The 26,608-nt window shown below is 38.5% G+C and overlaps 1 protein-coding gene across 1 annotated transcript in view; it reads right to left on the reverse strand.

Annotated features, from left to right (window-relative positions):
• Nucleotides 1-16,555, reverse strand: part of LOC140155197 (uncharacterized) — a 29,133-nt gene extending 12,578 nt beyond the window's left edge. The window contains exons 1-5 of the mRNA XM_072177940.1: nt 16,147-16,555; nt 15,196-15,241; nt 14,195-14,274; nt 12,181-12,382; nt 11,173-11,220 (exon numbers count right to left, since the gene is read on the reverse strand). Coding sequence (XP_072034041.1) covers nt 11,173-11,220; nt 12,181-12,382; nt 14,195-14,274; nt 15,196-15,241; nt 16,147-16,167 — 397 coding nt within the window. The 5' untranslated portion in view covers nt 16,168-16,555. The remainder of the gene's footprint in view (nt 1-11,172; nt 11,221-12,180; nt 12,383-14,194; nt 14,275-15,195; nt 15,242-16,146) is intronic.
• Nucleotides 16,556-26,608: the final 10,053 nt, after the last annotated feature.

Below are 26,608 nucleotides of genomic sequence, written 5' to 3' on the forward strand. Positions count from 1 at the left end.
GGCTATTCTGTTAACTAGCAACGGTGTTAAAAAGTTGACTTTCCACCAGAAGCGAAGTGCACAGTAGACGACTCCCCAAGTATTGATGTGATTGATTAACCTTTGAATACTAACGGCGACTCAAAGGGTTAAAAAAATGCTCAAGAGGAACGATTCCTCTCGAGCATTTTTTTTAGTTTGACTAAACTTTAAAAAAAAAAAAAAAAAAAAATATAACTTTTTTTATATTCTAAAAATGCCATTTATTTCTTCGGTTAGCGATTTGATCGATTTTTCTCCAGAAGAAAACCCTAGTTGGAGAAAGGGCGAATTTCCAAGCATCAAAGATGCTATTCGAGAGATTCTGAAGTGCAAAAAGATGAGTAATTGCGAGGTTCCGAAAGACTTTCTCTTGACGGAATTTGTTTATCATTGTCTAGACGAAGAATATCACGGATTTCAAAACCTATCGCAAACGCGAGAGTTTCTATCGAACCCTGACTCCGGTGACACCTCCTTACAAGCAAAAGAAACGCTCAACCTACGCGAAGCCTGCCAAAATTTAATGAGTTTGAAAAATGATAGCAATTTTGGGTTTCTAGAAGAAAACTTGATTAGACAGACCAACAAAATTGTGAGGAAAAATCTTCCGTTAAAATTTGGCGAAACAAAGCCCGGAGAGTATAGTCGAGCTCGGAGGTTTACAACGTTTATGGGTCAGAGACACGAGTATCGCATGCCTGAAGATATAGAAATGGCGGTAATCAACATTGTCGATAGATTCAATAGTTTGTTTATTCAAAGCAGGGAAGATCCTGACGAGGAAAAAAGATTGTTGAATACCTTCAAAGCTTGCGCATATTTTGTAGCCGAAATGCTCGAACTGCATCCTTTTCGGATGGAAACGGAAGAACCGTAAGGCTGATGGCAAGCTACATACTTTCTTCATTTTCACCGTTTCCGACTCCGCTTTACAACATTTTTAGCGAATCCAGCAAGGATGATTTTACGAGGGCCGTGATTTTAGGAAGAAACGAATCGCCAGCTCTGTTGACTACCATGATGATCGAATGCAATCTTTTCTTCTGGAGACAGCTCGTAAAGCAACAAAAACTCGCCTAGTATGGAAAGGGTTAAGATCCTGAAAAAAAATTCAAGAGGAAGTATTTATTCCTCTTGAATTTTTTTTGGTTGGATTCCCATGATATCTGAATAAATTGCTCAGGTGTTACTCAGGTACTTGAGTAATGTTACTCAGGTGTTACTCAGGTACTTGAGTAATGTTACTCAGGTGTTACTCAGGTACTTGAGTAATATTACTCAGTTTTTTTTCTCGCCGGCTCGGGTTTTGGAATACCGTGCGATTTTTTATGCAGATCCGGTCTCTTGCAGTCGCACTGTCTTTCCCAGGTTATCTCTTTTTCGTAGACCGAGTTCTTGCAACCGAACGAGAGGAAGTGAACGAGCGTCACCGGGGGCTCGTCCTCTTTGTAGGGCATTTTTTTTCTGGGAAATTTGCCCTGAGCGATCTCTTCCACCAGAAGTCGCGTCTTTAGGAGCTCGACCTCTCTTTTCTCGGCGATCCTCTCTCTGCTTCTTTTTTCCTCTGCGATAGGGTGAGATGCTCCCCTTTTGAATCGCAGTACAGCGGATCGAACGCGTCGCATTCGTCGCTGAAATCTGATTCTTCGGAGAACGAATCCGTCATCTTACTGAGTTTCCGTGTCCGCTATTAAAACACCAATCTCGGTTCCGATGATCAATGCCTGATTTTTGTTTATAATTATTTATCAAAACTTTAAAATGAAGTTTCAAAGAAAATTTCAGCTTTCGCAAGAGTCTACAGGTATCTATAGATGATTCTACAGGTATCTATAGATGATTTCTACAGGTATCTATAGATAATTCTACAGGTATCTATAGATGATTCTACAGGTATCTATAGATGATTTCTACAGGTATCTATAGATGATTCTACAGGTATCTATAGATTTTTTCTAATAATAAAAGATGAGTGATCTAGAAACCAAATCAGTAGACGTTCCAGCAGCGGACACGACGCCTCCAACAAAAGTGACGGCAGGAGTGAATCAAGCAAAAGTCAAAAACCCGAACCGGGTTGCCGCTGGAAAAGCATTAGCCGCAAGAAACAAAGAAAGGGTAGCAAAAATGAAAGCCTTTGAAGCAGAGGAAACAACACGGGAGAACCCGTCCACCATAGACAAAACGTCACGTACACCTTCAGACGTGTCAAACTGGTTGTCAGGTCCAGTTCTTGTTGGAGGAGCGGTCGTCGTCGTTGGAGGGATAGTGGCATATGGATATTCTACCTTAAACGGTACGACTGAAAGCCCACCCACCGTGACCACAGCGGTCGATCATCAACCAAAAGTCGATCCTTTCGATGATTTTTAGTTACAATAAAGAAGATGGCAGAAACCAATCCAAACGTAAAATGATCGTAAACGGCGCGTATCACGCAACAACGATAAGCTTCGGTATATGGGCTAACTCGTTCGTTATGAAAAAGTTCCTAAAATGAAGCCGGCTAATCTCTCGCAGCTTGATGTGGAGGATATCGTAAAGTTGACTTTGAGCGTCTATTCGGCTACGATGCTCAGAGATTGGCTCGTGAATCAAGGAATTCTTCCGGATCAAATTATGGCTTAGTCCAAGGGAAACATTCTGTCAAGGTAGGTATATTAAAAACCCTCTTAGCACAGATAGTGCTAAGAGGTTTTTTTTTTTTTGTGAAAATAAAGAGAAAAATGGCGTCGATCGCATTCATGGTTGGTGGAGCTATGGTTAACGCTTTGGCATTTTCAGGGAGCAATTATTTGTTCAACTCTCTCAGTAGTTCGGAAGAACGCAAAAGACACGATCTCGCTCTCGAAAAACTTCAGCACGACCGAGATTCTTGGAATCTAGCGCGTCTTTCAAGAATAGATTACATCAACGATCAATTAAAAAAAAAGGGTCACGCGGAAAGAACCTTTTCGGACGTCGATGACGCGATGAGACAGTATTATAATTTAACGGGAATTTTGATGGATTCTTTTCCACCCAAACCACAACTTTATGATGGAGAGTATCTCGACGAAGATCAAACAAAATCGATTCAGAACGGGGAATTAGCTTTGCTCGGACTGGGATTGCTCGGAACCGGTGTGGTCGCTATCAAATACTTTGGATAAAAGTATTTGGGTGGGAGCTGAACCTCTAATCTCTGGAAAATCGTCGAGAGTTACGGGATAATTTCTTCGTTTGAGTAGGTAAAAAAGAGTGTAGTGGATGTTAAAATTATTTCTCTTGGGTTTATTTTGTAAATAAATTTTCAGTATATTATCAAGATCGCATAACAAATTAATGCGATCGTGACAAAATCAACAGGAAAATTACCCGTAATTTCGTAGTAAATCTTGTGAATGGCTTTTGGGTCTGATCTCAAGACTTTTAACAAGTCTTTTTTACTCAGGGACTCGAACAATTTTTTATTTTTTTAAATTTTTTTAACAAATTCGTCGATCAAAATCTCAGAAGTACTCGTAACATTTCCACTGTATTTTGAGTTACAATTTGGTATGCTTTGCACTCGCGCGGGTTCTTTAAACAACTGATTAAATTCAGTACCGTATAGACAAATCGGTTTTTGTTCTGTTTTCGGAGGCAAGTTTTCTTTTTACACAATTTGCAAAAACAACGCTTATATTTACTCGTACACTTCATTTTTGTAACAAACTCGTCGATCAAAATCTCAGAAGTACTCGTAACATTTCCTCGATAGATTTCGATGTATTCTTCAAACTGGTAGGTCTTGGTTTCGCAGTACTTTTTCGATTGTCGAATTTGGTCGATGTTAACTCGGGGTGAGTTCTCGTTAAGAGACGCGTCATTTTCTAAACCACAATCATAACACACATCGTCTACTATGTATTCTGAGTTGCAATTTTTACATTTTGGTATGCTTTGCACTCGCGCGGGTTCTTTAAACAACTGATTAAATTCAGTACCGTATAGACAAATCGGTTTTTGTTCTGTTTTCGGAGGCAAGTTTTCTTTTTTACACAATTTGCAAAAACAACGCTTATATTTACTCGTACACTTCATTTTTGTAACAATAAAAAAATCTCCTTTAGACTGAATGTCTAAAGGAGATTTTTTTGTTGGTTATGGTAGACTGTACGACTAGTCTGAGTCTTCATCATATTCCAACTCTTTCACTACAAGGTCAAAACTGTGGTACATGTTCCCGGTTGTTTTGCTTTCTTTTTTGCCCGTGGGTTTAACAAGAGCTATTGATTCACCAAAGTCCAAGTCCAAGTTCTCTAGCCTTTTTGTTAGGGTAGAACAACTCCAAACTCGAGTGTTATCACTGAGAGTGATAACTCCGGATTTTCCAACCCTGGTTTCCATGATCTCAAAATTGGTAATTTCGTAAATTCCACCTTCTTCTAGTTCAACCCATTTCAAAATTGAGGATCCTTTTTGCTCTTCTAACAAGTGCTCAAATTCCACCTTCAGTATGCTTGATTGTTTTGCCATTTTGTTTGTTTTTTATTAGCCGGGATTTTCTTAAACTGTTTTTTTTTATTAGCCGGGATTTTCTTAAACTGTTTTTATTTTTAAATCGAGGCTAAAAATAAAAGATGGCTGAAACTAAAATGTCTAAGGTTTACTACAGTCCGAGAGGGTATTGGAAGGGTGTTTCTGCGATAGACAAGCTGGCGAAAGAGGTTGGAGTGACGAAAGAAAAAGCTAGAAATTTTTTAAAAAAGCAGACTCAGTGGCAAATTTACCTACCACCTCCAAAGTACATTCCCAGAGCAAAATTTAACGTAAGTGTACCTAATGAAGTTCATCAAGCCGATTTGTTGTTTCTTCCTCACGACAGACCGAGTAAAGGAAAAAAGCTTTACAAGTACGCGTTGACTGTGGTGGATGTCGCGAGCAGATACAAGGAAGCTGAGCCTCTGAGCTCGAAGGAATCTGGGGAGGTGGCTAAGGCATTTGAAAAAATTTACTCTCGAGTTTTAAAGTGGCCGAAGCTTCTGCAGGTCGATCCTGGAAGAGAATTCATGGGCAAAGTGAACGAAGTGATGAAAAAGCACAAGGTCGATATCAGAAGAGGGTTGCCTGGTCAACATAGAGCTCAGGCAATTGTTGAAAGATTCAACAGAACTTTGGCTGAAAGACTGTTTGGCCATCAGTACTCGCAGGAAATACTGATGGAAGCTCGTGGTCAGAAAAATGTGAGGTCTACCGAGTGGGTGGGTAGACTTCCGGATGTGATCAGAGCCTTGAACAGCGAAGAGACTCGGCTGATAGGAATGAAACCGGTTGATGCTATCAAGAAGAAAAAGATTGAAACGATATCTTCAGCTCCACAGAAGTTGAAAAATGAGATTAAAATTCCAGGTAACGTGAGATTAAGGTATTTGTACGCTCCCGGAGAGTTGGAGGGAGGTGAGAGAAGACGCGCAACCGATCCCATTTGGTCTCTGGAAACTTACACGGTTGATAGTATCGTGAGGACTCCGGGTGATCCAATTTTGTACTATTTGAGTGAAGGTGCACCAAAAGAGCGTTTGTTAGACAGGAGCTTATGATAGTACCCGAGGGCACACAGTTGCCACCGACAGAGTTTTGAAGTAAATTTTCTTATTCAAGTTTTACGGCGTAGTGTCCAATCGCATGTGTGTGAATTTTGTCCTCAAGTATACTTCTCTTATCATCTTTGGAATCAAGCGCGACTTTGTTAACGGTTTCAGTGTACACCTCGTGCTTGTAACTCCTAATCACATTCATCGTTCTCGTCTGAGGTTTCTCATCGAAGAGACAGCGTTTGTAGTCGTCGAAGGTAATCTTTCTTTCGACGACCGCTTTCTTCTCCTTTGCCCTCTTTTCCTCGTTTCCCTCGTGCATTCTAAAAGAGTACAACTTTGCTCTCAGTCCAACAAATTCCACTATCTGCTTTCCTCCGGCTTCGTCCTTGAACATGCCGGGAACTTTTTTGTTCTTTCCAGTCGGAATTCCCGACGGATGATCAGCTGGGTAGTTGGAAGTGTCAAAGTAGCGGTCCACGTCTAGTGCGATATCCTCGTAAAAATCTTCGGTCTCGATTTCATAAAGTAGCGAGTCCGTGTCGTGGAGACAGAGCTTCGCTTTGTTTCCGTACTTTTCTTGATGTAATTGTAGTGAAAGTCGTACATCTTCGTCTTTGCAATATCCAGGATGCTCGCTCCGAGATATATCGGCTTGTTAAAGTACAGTTTGATTTTCTTCATGTGAACCGCTATAAGATTTTCATCAAAGATTGTGTTTCGCTAGTTTGATAGCTTTGTGTTCCGAATTCACGAGATGGACATTGACGCGATTTCTGACGTTTTCCAGCGTTTTTCCAAAGGCAGCGTTGTTCATCAACTTGAAGTAATCCTTCTCAAAATCCGTCGTAGCTTTTGTTCTAAGACTGGTATTCTTGTCGATGTACGATTTCATGAAGGCTTCCTCTCGGTATTTTATCCCTCTGTGAACCTTGGTCAGTTTGAGTCCAAGCTCCAAGCACTGCTTCAGAGCCACGTGGTGGATAACGTACTTTTCCTTGTCGTTCAGATTCGGAATTAGTTTTTCCACTTTGTTCACGATCAGTCTTTCTGGAGCTAGGGGAAAGTCGTTGTGAAGGTCGTGCAGCTCTTTGGGATATTCCAAATCCACTTCAAGAGTGCACGGGATTTCGCGCCAATTGTCTAGCTCTTTTGACGACATCCACTCGAAGTCACCGACCGGAAGCGGTTGACTCATGGCCCATCCGTAAAGGTTGTTCGCGTCGACGTATACGATGTACTTGGTAGGCTCGCTCGGATCGTAATCGGCACCCATGTACTTGTTGTTGGCTTTGGCATATCTGGTAGATATCGTGGAAACCCCACCCCTCTTGTTCTTTTCGAAAAACAGAGTCTTGTCGTATTCCGTGAGGAGTTCGAGACGTTTGGACGTCGTTTTTAGCATGCCATCGTAGGTTAATCCGGGAGCCGTGTAGTACCAGCAAGGATCCAGTTCGTAGTTTTCCAGACTGGTTTTTCTGAAATTTTCGAACACGTCGGCTAAAAGGAGAACGTCCGACTTGAGATACAGATCGTGATACTCCCTCATGGTATCCCACACCTTTTGAGCGTGTTCATAATCCTCATCGGAAATGTGTTCTTCGTTGAGTTTGGAGTAGAAGGTGTCTTTGGGTGGAAGACTAGTCTCCTGGAGTTTTTCCAAAGAGTTGACGTGATCGTACGGATACACCCCTTTTCTCAAGAGCAGCTGAAGTTGTTCATCCTGATAAAATTTCGGTAATTCAGAAAACTCATCCAAATTTTCGACGAGTTTGCCAAGTCCAGCAGCCATAAATTTGAAGCTGTCGATAAATCTGAGATCACGCTTGACATCGACTTCTTTTCCTTCCTTATTGGTAAAGGTGTCAACCAATATCTTCTTGGTGAATGAGATGTACTTCTCTTCGTTGGAAGGAATACAGTCGATCTCTCCCTCGGTCTTGCCAAGATTCTTGATGAACAGATGAGCGTCATATCCGGCTAGATTATGAAAAATCACGGGAAAGAAATTTGGTTTCCTGTAAGCAAGATTGCACTGATTGTGGGCAGCTCCTCTAAAGGTTCCCTTATAGTGACAGTGGTCTCTGACGTTGTAATTATCTTTATCATCGGGAGTCAGTGGATCCTTACAGATGTGGCAGTGGGTGGATTTTTTGAAGATCTCTCGCTCTTGCTCCCCAAAGATCATCTCCTTTTGGAACTTGAATTGTTGATGGATCTCTTTGATGTTTTGCTCTAGAGTTTCCACAAAAATCTGAGCCACATCTTGGTCCTCGGATTCCTTGGTGAACTTCACTGGTTCTTGAGTGTACACCGAGTCATCGAAACACTTGATGTAGTAGCAAAAGCCCGATGGTTCGTGCTTTTGGTATTTCGTCGTCTTCTGAGAAACTTCCGGTTGGCAGGTTTGTATCGGCGTCGTAAAGGATTCAAAGTCGGCGTACACGACAAAGGGGACGTTCTGAGACTTGAAATGATGTTTAAAATACTGAGATGAATCCTTCTCTGGATCCGGCATTTCAATTTTCACGGTTTCATTATTTTGACATAGCTCTTTATGTTTCACCAATTTTTGTTTGGAGATGTAGGACGTGAGACATCGCATACAATAATATCTAGCATGACCATTTTTACTCTCTTGTGACGCCATTAGTCTGCTCATACTCTTGATGACGCAGTAATGTTGGGTGTCATGGCCATCCTTATTTTTGCCCGAAATGAAAGAAGATTAACTTCGTGTTTTCGATTGCTAGCACCTACTCTCAGCGGGTAGACTTCATTTTGTACAACCTCTTGGATGAATTTTTTCGGCGTATCCCAAGACATTGACGGAAAATGATGGATTATTCATCTCAAATTTGTCAATATCTTTAAGGGGGGTTGGAAAGGTGATGCCTTCCCAATTGAGCTCTTTGGATTTTGCTTTTAGTTTTTTGTCTATTCGCTCCGCATTTTTGTAAACTGGATGTCTATCTCTGGTGACGGCCCACTTGAAGCATTGGTTGTCATGATTTCTGGGATTGATGATCGCTTTCTTTTTGGCTAGATATTTTGGAGTCGGAATGTATGACGAACCACTCATCGGTTTGTATTTAACTGTGTGACTGCTCAAGTCTACGATCGATTTGAATGCCCATCCGCTTCCGCTGTTTTGAAATGTCGCAATGTTTTCCAAAATTCTTTCAGACCACCTATTGTATAATTCATCAAGATCAGTTGCCTCCAGATTAACATCCGTAGTGGAGGTAAATACGGCTTCTTTGGTGATAAGTTCTCCCGTTTGGAGATTCGTCTTTTCCATCATGCAGCGAAGAACTAGCACAACCTTTGTTTGACGATTGTTGGTTAAAAGGTTCACAACAGGTTGTTTAGTTGCTGCTAAAAATGTGTTTGGTACATAGCCAGCTCGTCCATCGATTTTGTACCGAGTCGTAAAATGATTGAGAGCAGATTCGGTTTCTTGAATTTCGAATGGTTTTTCCTTCTGTTTGTAAAGCTTTGCAATCTTTCGTTGAAATCTGGTTCGTCTGGGAGGTGGTTTGGGGGTATCCAAGAATGACCAATCTTGCGTTGGCTTTATTTCTATCTGGGGTGGAACGGGGTGGTGGTATACGGCGTTGGTTCAAGAATGGGTACATCGATATTTTGTATCGGAGCATCCAGCGGTGGAGCGGGGGTGGTATACGGCGTTGGTTCAAGAATGGGTACATCGATATTTTGTATCGGAGCATCCAGCGGATCTAAGACATAGTTTTCTTGAAGAAATTTTATCAGATCGGTTTTGCGGGTGTGTCTCCAATCTCCTTGCAGGCCAGCATTTTTCGCAATGGCTCGTAGACCCTTTACCGTATATTCACTCTTGATTTTTTAAAACGCTCCCATTCAGCGTTCGATGAAAATTTTAGTATTCTTCTCATCTTCTTTTATTATATACAATATTTTATTTTCTTAAACCCTTTTTTTTATTTTCAAAAAAAATCAATATCAAAATTATCGCGAGGATTTCATTTTTTCATAATATTTTTTTGAAGCCATACAATACTTCTCTCTATTTTTCTGGTAATAAGTCAAACTATATTTTTTACCCTTATTTGTCGGAATTCCCAACTCTTTACATAGACCGACATTGTAACGATTCTGCAATGTTACGGGTTTGTAAAATTTGTTTGGATTTTTTGACTGAGTTGAACCCACTGGTTGTTGTAAAATACGAACAGACGGTTATTTTCTACTTTTGATTCGAGAGTTATTTCTTTTTAACGTTGTAATGATTTTTGAATGATTCCATTTTTTTATTATATTTATTTTTTAAATATTTTTTCTTAAATGAATAAAATGAAGAGGTAAAAAAATGCAGGGAATTTTTTCCCTGCATTTTTTTTTTTTTTGGATAAGTTGAAATGCAGGGGAATTTTTGTGTAATTTGGATTGGGGTGAATTAAAAATGCAAGGATGTTTTTCTGTGTAATCCTGTGTACACAGCATTTCTGTGATTTTACTGTGTATTTGGTGGTTGAGTCGATTTACACGGGAAAAGACAGGTTTTTGTGATTTTACTGTGTATTTGGTGGTTGAGTCGATTTACACGGCAGTTACACAGGTTTTTGTGATTTTACTGTGTATTTGATGGTTGGGGGAGATTTTATACGGGAAATGACAGTAAATGAGTTAGAAATGGCAAAAAACGACTACTGAAAAATATTGATGTCAATATGTAATCAGCTTTAAACATTCTGCAATGTCATGGTGGTATGCCATGGAATGCCATGGTTAACGTGGTTGCCTTTGTGAAAATGCAGCGTCAACTTTGCCAAAGCGTTGTTGGGAAGAATCGTAAAACCCCGAACAATGGAAATACTTTATGACTTCTCGTATCCGGACTTCTTTTTATAATACGAAACTATCTGTTATTCTGTTATCCTGCTGTGTGACTACATGTTTTAAGGAATCGGATAGCAACGTTTACACAGTATTATTTGTGGATACGAGGACTGTCCTCCTGATATCAAATAATTTCGATTGAACTTCGCGATATAATACAATTTTATGGCAAATTACTAAAAATTGATATTTTTGATATTTAACAGTCCTCGAAGTAAACTTTATAAATCTAATGATATGTTTTTAAAGTGTATATAGCTGGGCGGAAAAGCCGTCCGTCATTCAAAAAATTTCCTATTGAAGATATTTCCCCGGCACAAGACCTAATATTTTTATGTCTTTTGGGGGAAAATAGACATCTTCAATCCTCCCAGATACATACACTTTAAGTACACATCATTAGATTTATAAAGTTGACTGTTAAATGTTAAAAATATCAATTTTTAGTAATTTGCCATAAAAGGTGTAGGCCCTATTGTATCGCAAATATTAAAAAAAAAATTGATATCACAGAAGGACATTCTTTGTATTCGGAATGCAATTTATTGTGTCTGATGTGCTCTCATGTCCCACAAAATATATCTTGCAAACCGATCCGTTGAAGCTAAACCATTCAATACCGGGAAATCTGATCGAAGAACAGAAAATGGCACAGTAATGTTAACAAAAATATATTAATGACATACGTTACCAACATGTGAGCCATACACACCTGATGATGTGCCACAGCCTGACTGTGTTACCACGGTCGTTGGAGGAGCTGCAAAGATAATACAACATTGAGGTTTGTGTCAAGCAATCTGGTTTTTCTATCTATTGATTTATTTTCATAACTTGTTACTATTTTTTAGTAATTTTACAGGCTATCGTTTTGACAAGAAACGTCTGCATCTATGTACAATCAGTTGTGACGATTCAACTCGACTCGTTATTTTAGGACTCGAGTCTCAAATCTCAAATGACTAATGGTCAGAATCCTTCCTTCCTTCCTTCCATATATGAATCGAAACCATTGACTCGACCAGAAGTTTATTACAGCAATATGTTGCACAATTTCAATTTAAAAAGAGTTCAAGGAGTGTGTTTGATTTACTTAGAAGTTATAAAACAAGATAATTTTGATTTACTCTTATGAGATGTTGGTGTACCCAGGGAAATGAGACATCCCTGGTGTACCTTAGTAATAACCAGAATGTGCGTAAATTATATGAGTTGCTATAGCCTATAATAGCCATAGACTAATTCCAATCAGCCGTCTACACTTCGCATGTACTGTGTATGCTTCGTAGTGACGACTGATTATCTTACAGCCAATATCATGACGGACTTCTGAAAACTATTCATCAATGCGACTTCAGTTGTGCGCCGTAGCGCGACTGACTAGCGGCGTCCGCGTACCGCGTCGCTGTACCGCGCCGCTGTGATAAGATCGCGCTCTCGAACTTCTAAAAACAACAAACTCGGTCAAAAGGTCAATTTGGACACAACTGCGCATGCTCTATGCCACAGGAATCCTGTTGCAAAATCCGTCACTTTTTTTCCACGTAGTTTTCTCAGTCGTCAATCCAGACGGTTGACGACTGAGGGCAGCAGTCTATAATAGCCAGTGGTTAGACCGTTAGAGCATCGCTTTTAGTAAAGCGAAGACCGTGGGTTCGAGTTACCTAGTATCAAAGTTTACTTTGTTTCTGGTCTATGTGTAAGAAATAACTTAGGTTACCTTGGGTTGTTGCTGCTGCGCCGCTCCCAGGGATCTCTGCAGCATTACATTCATTGGTATTACAGCAATAAACACACGTAGAAGGGCTAGTAGCAGGATGACATAACGAAGGGTTCGCATTATTGCATATTGTGGGATCCTTGCACATCTTGGTGATAAAGTGAAGTCCGTTCTCATCTCTGATTTCATTTTGACATGTTAACTGAAACAAAATTAATAACTAGAGCTAATTTGTGCTCAGAGAGAAGCATTTTGAATACCGGAAAACGACATTGACCTTTGACACCTATCATGTGTACACCATATAGGCACTAGCTATAACTGATGCATATGTGATTAAAACTGACTATATGTACGTCATTGTCATCATCTAGTAGCGTACTAATTTGACCAATACCGAAAATGAGCTTTAGTAATGCCATTTTACCCCAATTCTATCCTATATTGTGCAGACATAAACACTGGCTATAGAGGCATTTAATCGTGAAGGTATTAGATCCCATATCGAAATTGATCACTAAATGACCTTTGACCATAATGTTGTGTGCACCCTGCAAACACTGGCTATCATGCGAGCCGATGTATATGTGTAACTATTACTAACGTCGTTGTGTAAAAACATTTGTCAAAAACAATTGTCAAAAAGGGAGCATTTTAAGGTATGAGTCCCATACCGGAAGCGACTCCAAAATGACCTCTGACCTCAACTCTATGTGCACCATATATACTAGTATATTATTTGTTGATGCATATGTCGTAGTCATGTCACTATGCTGCGCAATATGTGGAAAAATAGGCATTTTTGCAGCGAGAATCATGTTTTTGCCACAGTGACCTTCGGAGTTTGACCAGGGAATGTCTCATGATATAGGCATACGTGGGATTGGGTGTGGTCTTTATATCATGTGTGAAAGTTTGACTCCCTCAAATGAACAAATAATGCCTCTGACAACCTAGTAGGTACAGGAGGTTTAAAGTTAATAAGAACAATGTCGGGATTGTATTGCAATGTACAGAAAAAACCCTTTTAAACAGTTTTATTTCAAGAGTTCAGTCAAAAATGTGCAATATTCTTACAGCAGCGATTTCAACTCAACGAAACCCCCTTTAAAAACCAAAATGCAAAATGTTATTAATTTCATTATGTTGATGACAGGAGATACAGACGGTAGAAATGCCTTCACCAAAAACTTGTTCTTCTCCGATGACCATATCTTCCCTTATTTGTTACCACCAAGAAGGTCTAAAACTGATTTATTTTTAGTGTACAATATGTTTCTTTTGTGCAATAAGTTTAACCATGAAATATATAATAAAAAGTAAGAAAGAATAAAAATTATGAAAACAAAGGTGTGCTTGTGTTTAACTTTCGATATTGTGATGGTTAGCCACTCTTGACACCCCTGTCATCTTGCGCTCATAAGTTGATTTTAAGATGCGGAATTGAAACTTCGCCGACAATCACAAGAAGGATGAATAAATAATATCTGAAAAATTTACATTGTTTTGTTGTACCATTACAAAATACGATTCATTTTCTACATGTAACCTTTTTATGGGACACCTTGTATAATATGAGTACTAAGAAACATGTTTCCCGGGCGTGTTTCTGTTATTCATTATCTAAATCAATATTATTATTGAAAAATAACACTTTGATGTTTTGCAAAAGTTCATTCTACAAATCATATATTTTGAAAACTTCTTTGATTTATTGTTGCTAATGCTTTATGTACGTTTTACAAAAGTGCTGTTGTTTCAGCCCTCTTTAAAACATAACTCAAGAACCATAGGACCTATAAAAGTATATCTGTGATATTTGAATTCTTCTACACGCTTGCTAATGATCAATTTTCGCCAAAGCTCACTACCATTCGCAAGATGCTGTGAACTACCAAATCGCAACAGTTTAAAATAGATGCTAACCACAAAGTTTTGTTTGTTTGCATACCTTCATTTCACGTTGATGCCACGAATGTATATTATGATACACAATAGCAAATTAATTAATTACCTCGTTAGCAGCACAAGTTGTAGTTGTTGTTTGGCATTGCGCATTGTCAGTGGCACTATTACATGTGTAACAATCTAGACCTGAAAGTAAAGTTGAATATTTAAATTTACGACTGAATAAAGTAAAATATGAAGTGCTGAAGGGGGGGGTATATCAATGACCCCTTTTTCTAGATCAATTTTCAAAAATGTTCTTATTCGGAAAATAGCACTTATTGTGCCTCACTGTAGCCAAAATTTGTGAAATTTTCCCAAAATTTTTGGGAAAATTTGTAAACTTTAAGACAATTTGTGTTAAATTGGTCGACAATTATTCAGTGAATGTTGGTACATCGATGGGTACAAATGTCTTGAAAAATTGGTATATTGGTTGGGCCCCGTTCAAATTCTCAGCGGCACACCCTTACCTAAACCAAACTTGAGTACCCCCGGGGCTAAGTATAAGAGATGTGCAAAATACTTGATTGAATAAATCGAGAAAAATCTATACTAGAGGTAATAATAAAATAAGAGAATTGTAACAACTGTTTACAGAAACCAATCACGTGGAACAAAACAAAGAACAACAACAAAAACAAATAAACAATCAAAGACCAAATACAAAATAATAACAACAAACAATTAAATAAACAAACAAACAAGTATACCATCCAATCGAAACTGGGCAATCCTATAATCATGATAATGATTGTGAAAACGGGGACCCCAAAAACGGAGACTTCCAAAACGGGGACTCCAAAAACCGGACCCCTTAAAATCACCACATAAAGCTACTGACAAATTTTTTTCAACTTTGGGGTCCCCGTTTTCCAGATTGACCTATAGGGTATAATGGGGACCCCAAAACCGGGGACCCCTATTTTTTCTCTCTATTTTCTACTGATATTAATCGAATGACCGGGGTTCAACACGTTGAGTACTGGTTTTCGCTCTCTCAATGTAATTTATTGTTTGTCCAAGATTCACTTTTCAATACACTCATATTTAATGATTATTTCATACCTGAAGCCAGATGTCGCTGTAAGATGTAGATACATCCAAGAACAAACTGCGGAAAATGCAAATGGAAAAGTGGTAAATAGTGTGAAAAATAGTGAACACATTAAAAATAGATAATTTACAAATAATATCAGTAAAAATTCCGAGAACGTTCAATGACACAGTAAACAACGGTATCAATACAAGTAAATTATTCATATTTGCATGAGGTCAATGAAGACTGTCCGTTTCTCAATTGACAATTACAATCGCTCTACAATTATATAATATGACGTCATGAGGAAAATGTAACATATGAACAGTATCAGATTATATATTCTTTGGTGGGGAAATGTTTTTGACAACATGAAATAATAAATATTTGACGATGTTTGTCCCGAAAGTGGTCAAATTACGTTCATGTACGCTTTGTTACTTCTGCAGCTATTTGTCATGGTATGGCTTTATGTTCAACAATCGCGACAAAACCAGTACATTATATAAATGTAGAGATTTCGAAATTTGTTTGAATGGCTTAATTATCCTAAACTGTACTTGCGGGGTGATTTTCAAACGAATAAATAGCAATTTATGAAATGTTGTATGAATCGTGTTATAGTCGAAAACTCAGTACTCCCAATTTCAATTCAGAACTCAGAAACACACTTGTTATTCTCAAAAAATAATGCTATGTCTCAAAGCCCTCATGACTAAGTATCATTCATTTTGACCATGATAAAAGATTATCCAACACGACGACACAATTCAAAAATTATTGAATCTTTCATTGATGATGAAGAGTGAGTCCTGTACTATTTAGAATAGTGATTATGGCGGACCTAATGCAAGATTGGAAAATAATTTAATAAATATGAAAAGGAAAATATGTGGGAAGTTTGTGAAGAAATACAATGAGCCTCTGAAGAATATGAGTTGAAGGTTGAAATCTGTTTGAAATAGTACTTATGAGCTCACCTGTATGTAGATTTTCATCATGAATGCCGATGGTGTACAAATTGCTATCTTGATTTGCACTACAAGTAGTTTAATATTGGTCAGCAATATAACAGTTTGGACATCAAAGTGCCTTTGCAACAACTTCGCTTTGAAAAACCTTTTTTGCAGCACACGCTATTACAAGATGTATAAACTGTTATTGCCAAATCATTGTCAGTTAGACATCCTTTAAGAAGATTCAGAAGACACGTCTGGTGCATTAATGATGAATGAAAACCGTTGTTAAGACCGTAACCTTTTACAATATTTTATGTATCGAATATAAATTCCAATCCATTTAATGTTAAGTATATATCTCACAGCCGTCCAGGCGGCGATAAGAGAAAGAAAGACAGTTTGTGATCTGTCCCGGCTGATTACATGCCTGGAACTGACTGTTTGAAATGCGTTGAGGAGACTGCAATTACTTTCCAATATTATATAGTATCGATTATATTTTAATAGCGTGAGGCCTTTTAGTTAATGACGTCTTGACTTAATTAAACCCAAAAGGTTCGTTATATCTCAATGAAATTTCACCAAAATTCAAATAACAAAACTCCCCCCATTATTCTGACCCGACATGAATATCTTACCATACACATTAGCTGATAAGGATTCAGATTACTATTAAACAACTGTTGTGATAAATAATCAACAACATAAATTTACAAATGTGCTGTTAGATCAGGAAATTCTCTTTTAATTAATGAAACGAAACATGATTTCTAAAAGTCAATGAAATACCCCCTTCTTCGTGTTTCCACTCATGCTTTGAGTATTACAGAAACGTGACTGCTATTTTTAATATCGAATTTAAACGAAAAAATAATCAAAATCCTCGACAAAAGCTATAACTATGTGTACATAAGACTTTGACCTGGAATTTGCAGGGAAACATACAATGACATAAGTAAATTCTTTCGTAAAGCTGAACGCTCGGAATTTTCAACCATGCAGAACAGTATTAAAAAATAAGTACAAGTATCGATTGGTATCCGTGATATTTTAATCAACACACACTGATCAAATGTATTGCAACATTGCCATGATCGCTGAAAAAAAGAAGAATTCTGCAAATTGTATGTTGTTAGTCATTTTCACATTACATGTAGTAATGCTCTTTGTGTGAAATCTACAACAAATTGTTGATAGAAATTTGGTGGTCTATCATATCGAAGGCTTTGGTCTTTTCACCTACTACCCCTACCCCCCAAAAAAACCCGCCATATGTGACCCGGCAGCACAAACGAGCCGTAAATTCCCTAAATTGTATTCTGTGTTACGGTGTAAAATGTGTACGAAGGTCGTATTCATCGATAACTTAAGCTGGCCCGACATCCGTCTTATTTTGATAGTCAAAAACTAATCAATAATCCTATTGTTGAAGTGGATAATAAGCTTCTACCTTAGAACTTTTAATAGCTCTGGTCTTTGTTTGCTTTTGCTAAATCCTGTTCAAGTGGTGGATTACCAGGCATTGTATTTTGTACAGGTATGCATAACCAACAATTAACAATGAGAGAACTTTCTTAAACCTCGTTGACTTGGGGATGATTTGAAATGACCGCCAATTATGACTGTTTGATATATATTGCCAGCAATGTGGAAAAAGAGACACATGTAAAAACTTAAAAGCTGTAAGTGAACAATTTTAGTTGTGTGTATAGGTTTAAACTCTACCAATAACTATAATTTTGTTGAAGGAGCAAAGTTTAACAAACCATAACCCCGCTTCTGGATATCGTTTGAAGTCAAATGATATACCATTTTAAGTTTATGATGTTTATTTTTAAACACGAAATAAAACAAAATTGACCGGGGAGGAATTTACGGCTCATTCGCCGTGGACGGTCACATATGATCTGATGAAGGTAAACATCAACTAAGGCAGTGTGTGGTTCCTTCTGATTGATACCATATCATATTGTCTGTGATCAATGTGAGGCTGAATAGATTCAACATGTTCATTGTTCAAGGACCCATTTGGTTACGCGACCTTTAGCAATCTTGGCAAAATCTGCTGTAAGAGGAATGTGGCCTAAGCTTGTCAATGGAATGGGGAGTTTGTTTTGCAATATAGGCACACAATAATTTGCTCTCTTCCACTGAGATGGTAAACGTAACCTTGTCTGAAAAGTATGAATATCTGCAACATGAAGCTTACAATGGCGGAATAGTATAGAAATCCGTTTGAAACTTTTAACGTATAGCTAGAGACGAAGAAACTTCAGTCCACAAAATGTCCAGATGTCTTGAGTTGCGTTTCTGCAAGGTATAAAAAAAACTGGTTACTGAAGATGATTGCACGAAAGTGGTGCTTGGACGAAAACAAAACCAGTCAAAGATATTAAGCCGTAATAAACCGACATCTTGCAAGGGTTTCAATTGCAGTAATAAAGTCACATTGTTACTCCATAAAGGATATAACGACAACACACAAAAGTAACAAGAACACTGATTACCCCAACAAAGGCAGCGTGACTCTCCCTTACGCGGAGGGAGTAACTGAAAGCCTGCAACGTCTGTTCAAATCTCATCACATAACAACTCATATTAAGCCACATAACTCACTCCGTTCTTTACTGGTGTCACCCCGGGGGTGTCACCAAAAGATCCCACACACAAATTGGATAAATCAGGTGCGGTATACGGCCTCCAGTGTGCTGACTGTGATTCTACCTATGTTGGTGAGAGTGCACGCCCGCTAGGAAATAGACTCAAGGAACATGAAAGACCTAGCTCTCCGGTTGGAGAGCACGCTATGAGGGCTAAGCATCGCATTGATTGGGACAATGTCCGCGTGTTGGACCGCGAAAGTGACTGGTACCGTAGGGGAGTGCGCGAAGCCATTCACATCAAGAGACGAGACTGCAACCTGAACAGGGACCAGGGCAGGCACATCCTCCCTCTCAGCTATGACAACATCATCAAGTCATGTGACCCGAGAAACACCAGCGGTCACGTGACGACCACGGAATAAACCAGTGGCTCTGAAGGCTTGTGGATGCAAGCCGCAGGCTACCACAGCTCTGAATATTAAGTCGTGAGACGTAAGTCAAACTTTCTTATACTATGCACAAAATAATGCTTTGGTGAGAGCCAAGGTCATCTGGTTCTTTATGTGGTACGTGCCCTTTCTTTCTTCTGAGTCCCCCACACCATGAAGACATTTGTAACACTGGTAATTTCGTCTTCCGACACACACATGAATCATTCTCCCAACGAAATTTTCCTGATACATGTATATACCTTGCAGATACCATTTAGATACCATATCGTAATGGCATCATTTTATTTTGCGGACTATTATTTTCTCGTCTCTGCATTCAAACAGATTTCCGACACACCCACCCCCAGGCGACACTGGTATTAAATAGCGATTTTCTTTGTTTTGCCTAATCTGTTCGGGTCAAAATTAAAATTAAAAAAAAGGGGGGGGATACCTGACTGTGAAAATAATGTGTTTACCATTTGAAGCAAATGTGCTGTACAAACTTAATTGCCTTACCAAATTGCAAATATCGATCTATTCCATTTAAACCTAATGCTGATATTTGATTTATTATTAAAAATATTGTATTTTATAACTGGGAAATGATATCACCTATTTTAATCGACTTTTAAAGAGCGGCGTGTTTATATGAAAGAATCCGTTGGTGTGTATATCGCTTGAAAAAAACATTCTTACTGCGTCAATATTTTTTCTGGGTTATTACTTGTTACCGATTTAGAATAGTGTGCTATTGACAACTATATTCTTACCGTTCGTTATTAAAAATAGCGACGAATCAGTATTACACTCAGTATATGAATGACATTCGTATATTCTTTGTATTGCGGTATCCTTTGATCAATAAAACTATATTATAAAGTTGATCAAACTAATATATATATACATCATCTTTTAATATTTTTTCATTCAATAATTGGAAGTTCAATAATATAGGTTAGTATGTAATACAATGACGGACAAAATACATTATTTTACTCTAATTGCATTCTTCACCTGTCCTACTTTTCTAACTGATCATGACGAAGTACATTGCCCAAGTTTAAATTTAATAAAGTTTAGATATTAATATCACCGAAATAATAATAATTAATAAATAAATTTTGGATTTATATAGCGCCTTTTTCCAGATCTTGAAGAATTCAAAGCGCTGTAATTTCGCTGCCATGGTGAATCATCACAATCAGATCCCATCAACTAGGCCAGTTGCAGCCGAACCTGTCGCAGACCTATCCGCACTTAGATTGTAACATCCACCAATTTTCTGCGCAGCTCCCCAAATTCCATTGGGTGAAGGAAGTTTTGATAACCAAACAACTAATCACCGACTAGGGGCGCACCATCAGAAAACTTGCTTGATTTATTGTTGTTAAAAATCAAGAGTGAATTTCCACTCTTTCAAGGAGTTAAGCGAAGGACAACCCGTTTTTGAATGGAAAACACTCTAAAATGAAAGAAAGTACATTTTTCTTTAGGCAATAAAAGGGGTTGTTCTCAACTTCACTCTCTCACTCATTTTTTCACTCTTTTCACTCGATGTACATTCATTACAGAGCAATGAATATTGGAATTAGTCATATTTATTGCTCTTAATGGGCAGACTAACAGAAGATGATACGCAAGTAACAATAGTGAATCGATCTGCCCTCAGAATGTTGCAAATGTTGACCTACTTTCGCCCCTAAGGTTATTGCTTAATTGCCTGTACACATAAATAAATATAGCACTTTAAGACATTGCTTATCAAAAACGATATATTGACTCTTCGATTATGTGAAATCAATACACAGCTTAAAATAATATATATATATTCTTACATAATTATAATTCTTCTTGTTTATAAATATTTCTTCATATCATTTGGATCATGACGCGATTGAAATAACACAACCAAGTCTAATGTATAATGACAATAACATTAACCAATGTACTTCTAACCGGAGCTATGGATAGGGTGTCCGACTAGTAGACGGAAAGTTGCGGGTTCGAGTCCCGCGCCGGCATATTCGCCGTAGAAATGACGTAATAATCGGATTAACTACCATACCAATAGATGAATACAATTTTTGAATATATCGCCCTGCACTTTAAGCAAGGTGCACTCATCACCTATGTCTGTCTGCAATTGTGTCGAAAACATTACTAATGTATTCCTCTGGTCACACTGATTCAGAAAATGTATAGCTTTACCTATCTATGATGTACCGTTCTTGAGTTATTACCGAAACGGTCAAAGGTCAAGCGTTGACCTCTAAAGAGTCAAAATTTTAAACTTGCTCCGAATATTGATGAAAATGGTGTCAAAATCTTCGTTTTGATAAATGATCTTAAACAATTCTAGTTAGCAATAAGTAGGATGCTTCATAACCTAGATTTTGCATCAAAATAGGTCAATGACCATATAAACCCATTGGATTTGACATGTTTTGATGTGTATATAAGTAATGGAACATGCTCACATGTTGCTAACTAGTATTATTTAAAATCATTTATCAAAACGAAGATTTTGGCACTATTTTATCAAGATCGGAGCAAGTTTAAAATTTTGACCCTTTAGAGGTCAATGCTTGACCTTTGACATTTTGGGTAATAACTCAAGAACTGTACATCCTATATAGGTAAAACTATGCATTTTCTGAATCCTTATGACCAGAGGAATACATTAGTAATATTTTCGACACAATTTGATGAAGTTTGATGACCTTTCCCCCCCCCATGGGACAATATTTTATTTTGGGAACAACCACATCTGTGTACTAGGGACTTTAAGGATTACGAAATAAATAGGTTAGAAAAATACATTATCTGGGTGGGGAACTAGACTAGTATGGCTGGTGTTTGTTATGTTTGCGATTTTCAAACGTACGTGCATCTATTCCAAATCCCGTCACATCAGAGTGAGTTATTTTGAATACACGGGCGTATGATTATATGTACGTCGTACGTTTGGAAATCGTAAGTTCTCTAGTATTGTTACGTCCTGACTGCACTGTCTAAAATAGCATTACATGCTTATCTGAGAACAACGAACCCGATATCATCACATTAATTATTGTTAATTAAAACTTATTGTTAATTAAAACTTTCGCACACATAATGCATTGTTATTCAATGGACTATTGATTGGTTGATGTTACGATATTTATGAATAACAGTAATACTGTATTTGCTACACGACACAAGTTATTTTAAAACGTTAATAAAAGCCACGCATGAATAGCGTAAACTGACTCCGAGTTACCTAACACATTCTATTGTTTTATCAAATAAAGAAATTATCGATTAAATATATATATTGATTATTTTTGTCGATTTGTCAATACATTATGATGTCAAACGGGTTCACATTTTTATTAACATCAACATTTATTTTTTACGAGTATAATGTTCATCAGGCGGTTCAACCCATCGCAAATAGAATATTAAATGATCTATGAATATGATGATTACTTGCAAATTAACGACTTGTCCGCTACATAAGATATTTATTGATAGTTTTCCTTTTGAAATATCTTAACTGTTAGCTCCACAAATTGATGCCGAAGTGGTAAATGTTGTCATAATATTTCATTGATCTTTTTGAAATAAATAATAAAACAAATCAAATATCTTGTATTATGCAATTGTCACCGTTCTACTCAGCACATGGAGTTTTGAGGCGTTTGACCGTGTGCCTCACCAGCGGCTGATCAGTAAACTGCGCCATTATGGAGTCAGGGACTCCCTCCTGCTGTGGATCTACAATTTTCTCACCAAACGGTCCCAACGTGTAGTGGTTGATGGAGAGGCATCCAGCTGGGTACCAGTAACATCAGGTGTCCCCCAAGGCACAGTGTTGGGTCCGCTACTATTTCTTAGCTTCATCAATGATTTGCCATCTGGAACAACATCGAAGACTAGGCTTTTCGCAGATGACTGCTTGATGTACCGGACCATAAATAAAAGCAACGACTCTGCAGCCTCGCATCGAGACTTGGACTCTCTCCATCGTTGGTCCACCACGTGGAATATGAAGTTCAACACCGACAAGTGCCATACCATCAGGTTCACTCTCCGGCGTAACTTAATTAATACATACTACCATATGGGAGAAAGTTTGCTGACCATGGTGCCTGACTACCCTTACCTTGGACTATCCTTATCCAACAACTTATCCTGGCAAAACCACATAAACACCATCACTGCCAAAGCCAATAGAATGTTAGGGCTCGTCCGACGCAACTTGAGAGGAAGCGCCCGCAAGATACGTGAACAGGCTTACATCTCTCTAGTCCGTCCACACTTGGAGTACTGCTCTGTTGTCTGGAATCTGTACACCAAGAAGAGTATATCCAAAGTTGAAAACATCCAGCGTCAAGCTGCCCGCTTTGTCACCAATAATTACCGTCGGAGGGACAAGCCGCCAGCCTCATCTTGATGTACCGCACACCGACACCGCCTGGCTAATAATTATTTGGTGCAGAAGGGACACTAACATGAATACACGGGATCGATACACGTGAATTGCTATGCACGATTTTGATATCAGACGAAAATCTTCTGATACCGGGTTAGAAAATGATGAATATCTCCCGTCATGATTTTTTTCAAGAAACCAGATTTGGTCTCATAAACTTGGAAATACGTGTTGAACAGATATGATAGTCGCTAGAATGCGCTTTGAAAATTGGCCGTGCGCTTTGAACTCAAAATTTGACCATTTTATATTGCGTTGGTCCTGTTATGGACTACAGCGTGCAGCGTGTAGTACAGCTGCACTCACTGTAGGCAGTATAAAAGTCGATGACCATTGACCTCAATGGGGTATACAAGCTTAATCACGCACAACCAAGATCGATTACCCGGCTATTGTGAGTAGCCTTAGTTATGTCCCTCGACTAATTATTAGTTTAAAAGAGCTTTAAAGGTTTGAACCAAATGGCTAATCGTGGCTGTGGATTTAACCTACCATGGCGATTCCTGCCATGAAGATATAGGGTCGAAGACACTGTGTACCGTATCCATCACCATCAGATTGCCATAAATCCAGACCATTACCTCACTCCTATGGTCCAGAGCAGCACCAGGTCCTATCACCCTCTCAAGTACCAAGCCATTCAATCTCGCATCCAACTGTACAGATACTCATTTTTCCCACGCACCGTCAACTGGTGGAACAACCTCCCTGGAGATGTCCTCGCCCTGCCAACAGCTGAGGCCTTCAAGGGAGCAGTTGCAGCACACATTTAAAGGACCAGACTTTTTTACTTGCACCCTGTATAATATGCACCGCAACTTTGGCACCGCACTAGAGCATTTTAAGTTATTTCCTTGGTTCTACATCCTCTGGAGGATTATGATGAGTATCAACGAAGAAGTAGAAGTAGAAGTGGAGCGCCATGACTCAGCATCAATAGTCGCGACTAGCTACAATAGAGGTTATCCACGTTACTCATGTGTGACTTCTAAGAAAAGGCGCTGGTTCCCTCCTCATTCAAACCAATTCAATGAACGACCTCGGAGTTACTTGCATGACTTTGGCGGGCTATTTTGAAACAGTCATGGTTGCACATGCAGGTACTTCTTCTGAAAATCCTAAACAAGGTATAGCAGTCGCTGATAGGATATACTTAAAGAACACGGATAACTTCTATCACGACTATTTGAAAATCAAAATTTGAGTAAAAACTCGGAAGTAAATTTCATGTCAAGTACAAAAACGACATGTAATGATACAGGTGATTTTGGCTTATTATATTCAACGGAACGAAACGGAACGAAACGGAACGGAACGGAACGAAATGAAGTTCTCACGGATATTGGACATTATGCAGATTGTCACAACGCATCTTTTTACCAAAAGTGATAATCAACGGAACGAAGTTCTCATGGCTTTTTAAAGCAAATTATGAAATCTATTTAGAGTGGTAATTATGCAGATTGCCACAGCGCATCTTTTGATACCAATTTTAAAGTTGTCAGTCACTCCTAGCAGGTGCAGTGAGCCCGTTCCGTTGATTATCACTTTTTACCAAAAGTGATAATCAATGGAACGAAGTTCTCATGGCTTTTAAAGCAAATTATGAAATCTATTTAGAGTGGAAACTATGCAGCTTGCCACAGCGAATCTTTTGATACCAATTTTAAAGTTGTCATTCACTCCTAGCAGGTGCAGTGAGCCCGTTCCGTTGATTATCACTTTTTTACCAAAATTGGTATCAAAAGATGCGCTGTGGCAAACTGCATAGTTTCCACCCTAAATAGATTTCATAATTTGCTTTAAAAAGCCATGAGAACTTCGTTCCGTTGATTATCACTTTTGGTAAAAAGTGATAATCAACGGAACGGGCTCACTGCACCTGCTAGGAGTGAGTGACAACTTTGAAATTGGTATCAAAAGATGCGCTGTGGCAATCTGCATAATTACCACTCTAAATAGATATCACAATTTGCTTTAAAAAGCCATGAGAACTTCTTTCCGTTGATTATCACTTTTGGTAAAAAGTGATAATCAACGGAACGGGCTCACGGCACCTGCTAGGAATGACAACTTTGAAATTGGTATCAAAAGATGCGCTGTGGCAATCTGCATAATTTCCACTCGAAATAGATTTCAGTATTTGCTTTAAAAAGCCATTAGAACTTCGTTCCGTTGATTATCACTTTTGTTAAAAAGTGATAATCAACGGAACGGGCTCACTGCACCTGCTAGGAGTGAGTGACAACTTTGATATTGGTATCAAAAGATGCGCTGTGGCAATCTGCATAATTACCACCCTGCTAGGAGTGAGTGACAACTTTGAAATTGGTATCAAAAGATGCGCTGTGGCAATCTGCATAATTTCCACTCTATATAGATTTCAGTATTTGCTTTAAAAAGCCATGAGAACTTCGTTCCGTTGATTATCACGTTTGGTAAAAAGTGATAATCAACGGAACGGGCTCACTACACCTGCTAGGATCGAGAGACAACTTTGAAATTGGTATCAAAACATCCGGTGTGACTAATCAAAATAAATCCTAATTCGTTCAGAAATAGCCGTGAGAATTGTGTTTCTTAATCAACATTCCGGGCTCATTGCACCTGATGGGAATAAGTGACAACCTTGAAATTGGTATCAAAAGATGCGCTGTGGCAATCTGCATAATTACCACTCTAAACAGATTTCATAATTTGCTTTAAAAAGCCATGAGAACTTCGTTCCGTTGATTATCACTTTTGGTAAAAAGTGATAATCAACGGAACGGGCTCACTGCACCTGCTAGGAGTGAGTGACAACTTAGAAATTGGTATCAAAAGATGCGCTGTGACAATCTGCATAATTTCCACTCTAAATAGATTTCATAATTTGCTTTAAAAAGCCATGAGAACTTCGTTCCGTTGATTATCACTTTTGGTAAAAAGTGATAATCAACGGAACGGGCTCACTGCACCTGCTAGGAGTGAGT

Source organism: Amphiura filiformis, chromosome 6 (assembly GCF_039555335.1).
Source record: "Amphiura filiformis chromosome 6, Afil_fr2py, whole genome shotgun sequence".
In the NCBI taxonomy this organism is placed as follows: Eukaryota; Metazoa; Echinodermata; class Ophiuroidea; order Amphilepidida; family Amphiuridae; genus Amphiura; species Amphiura filiformis.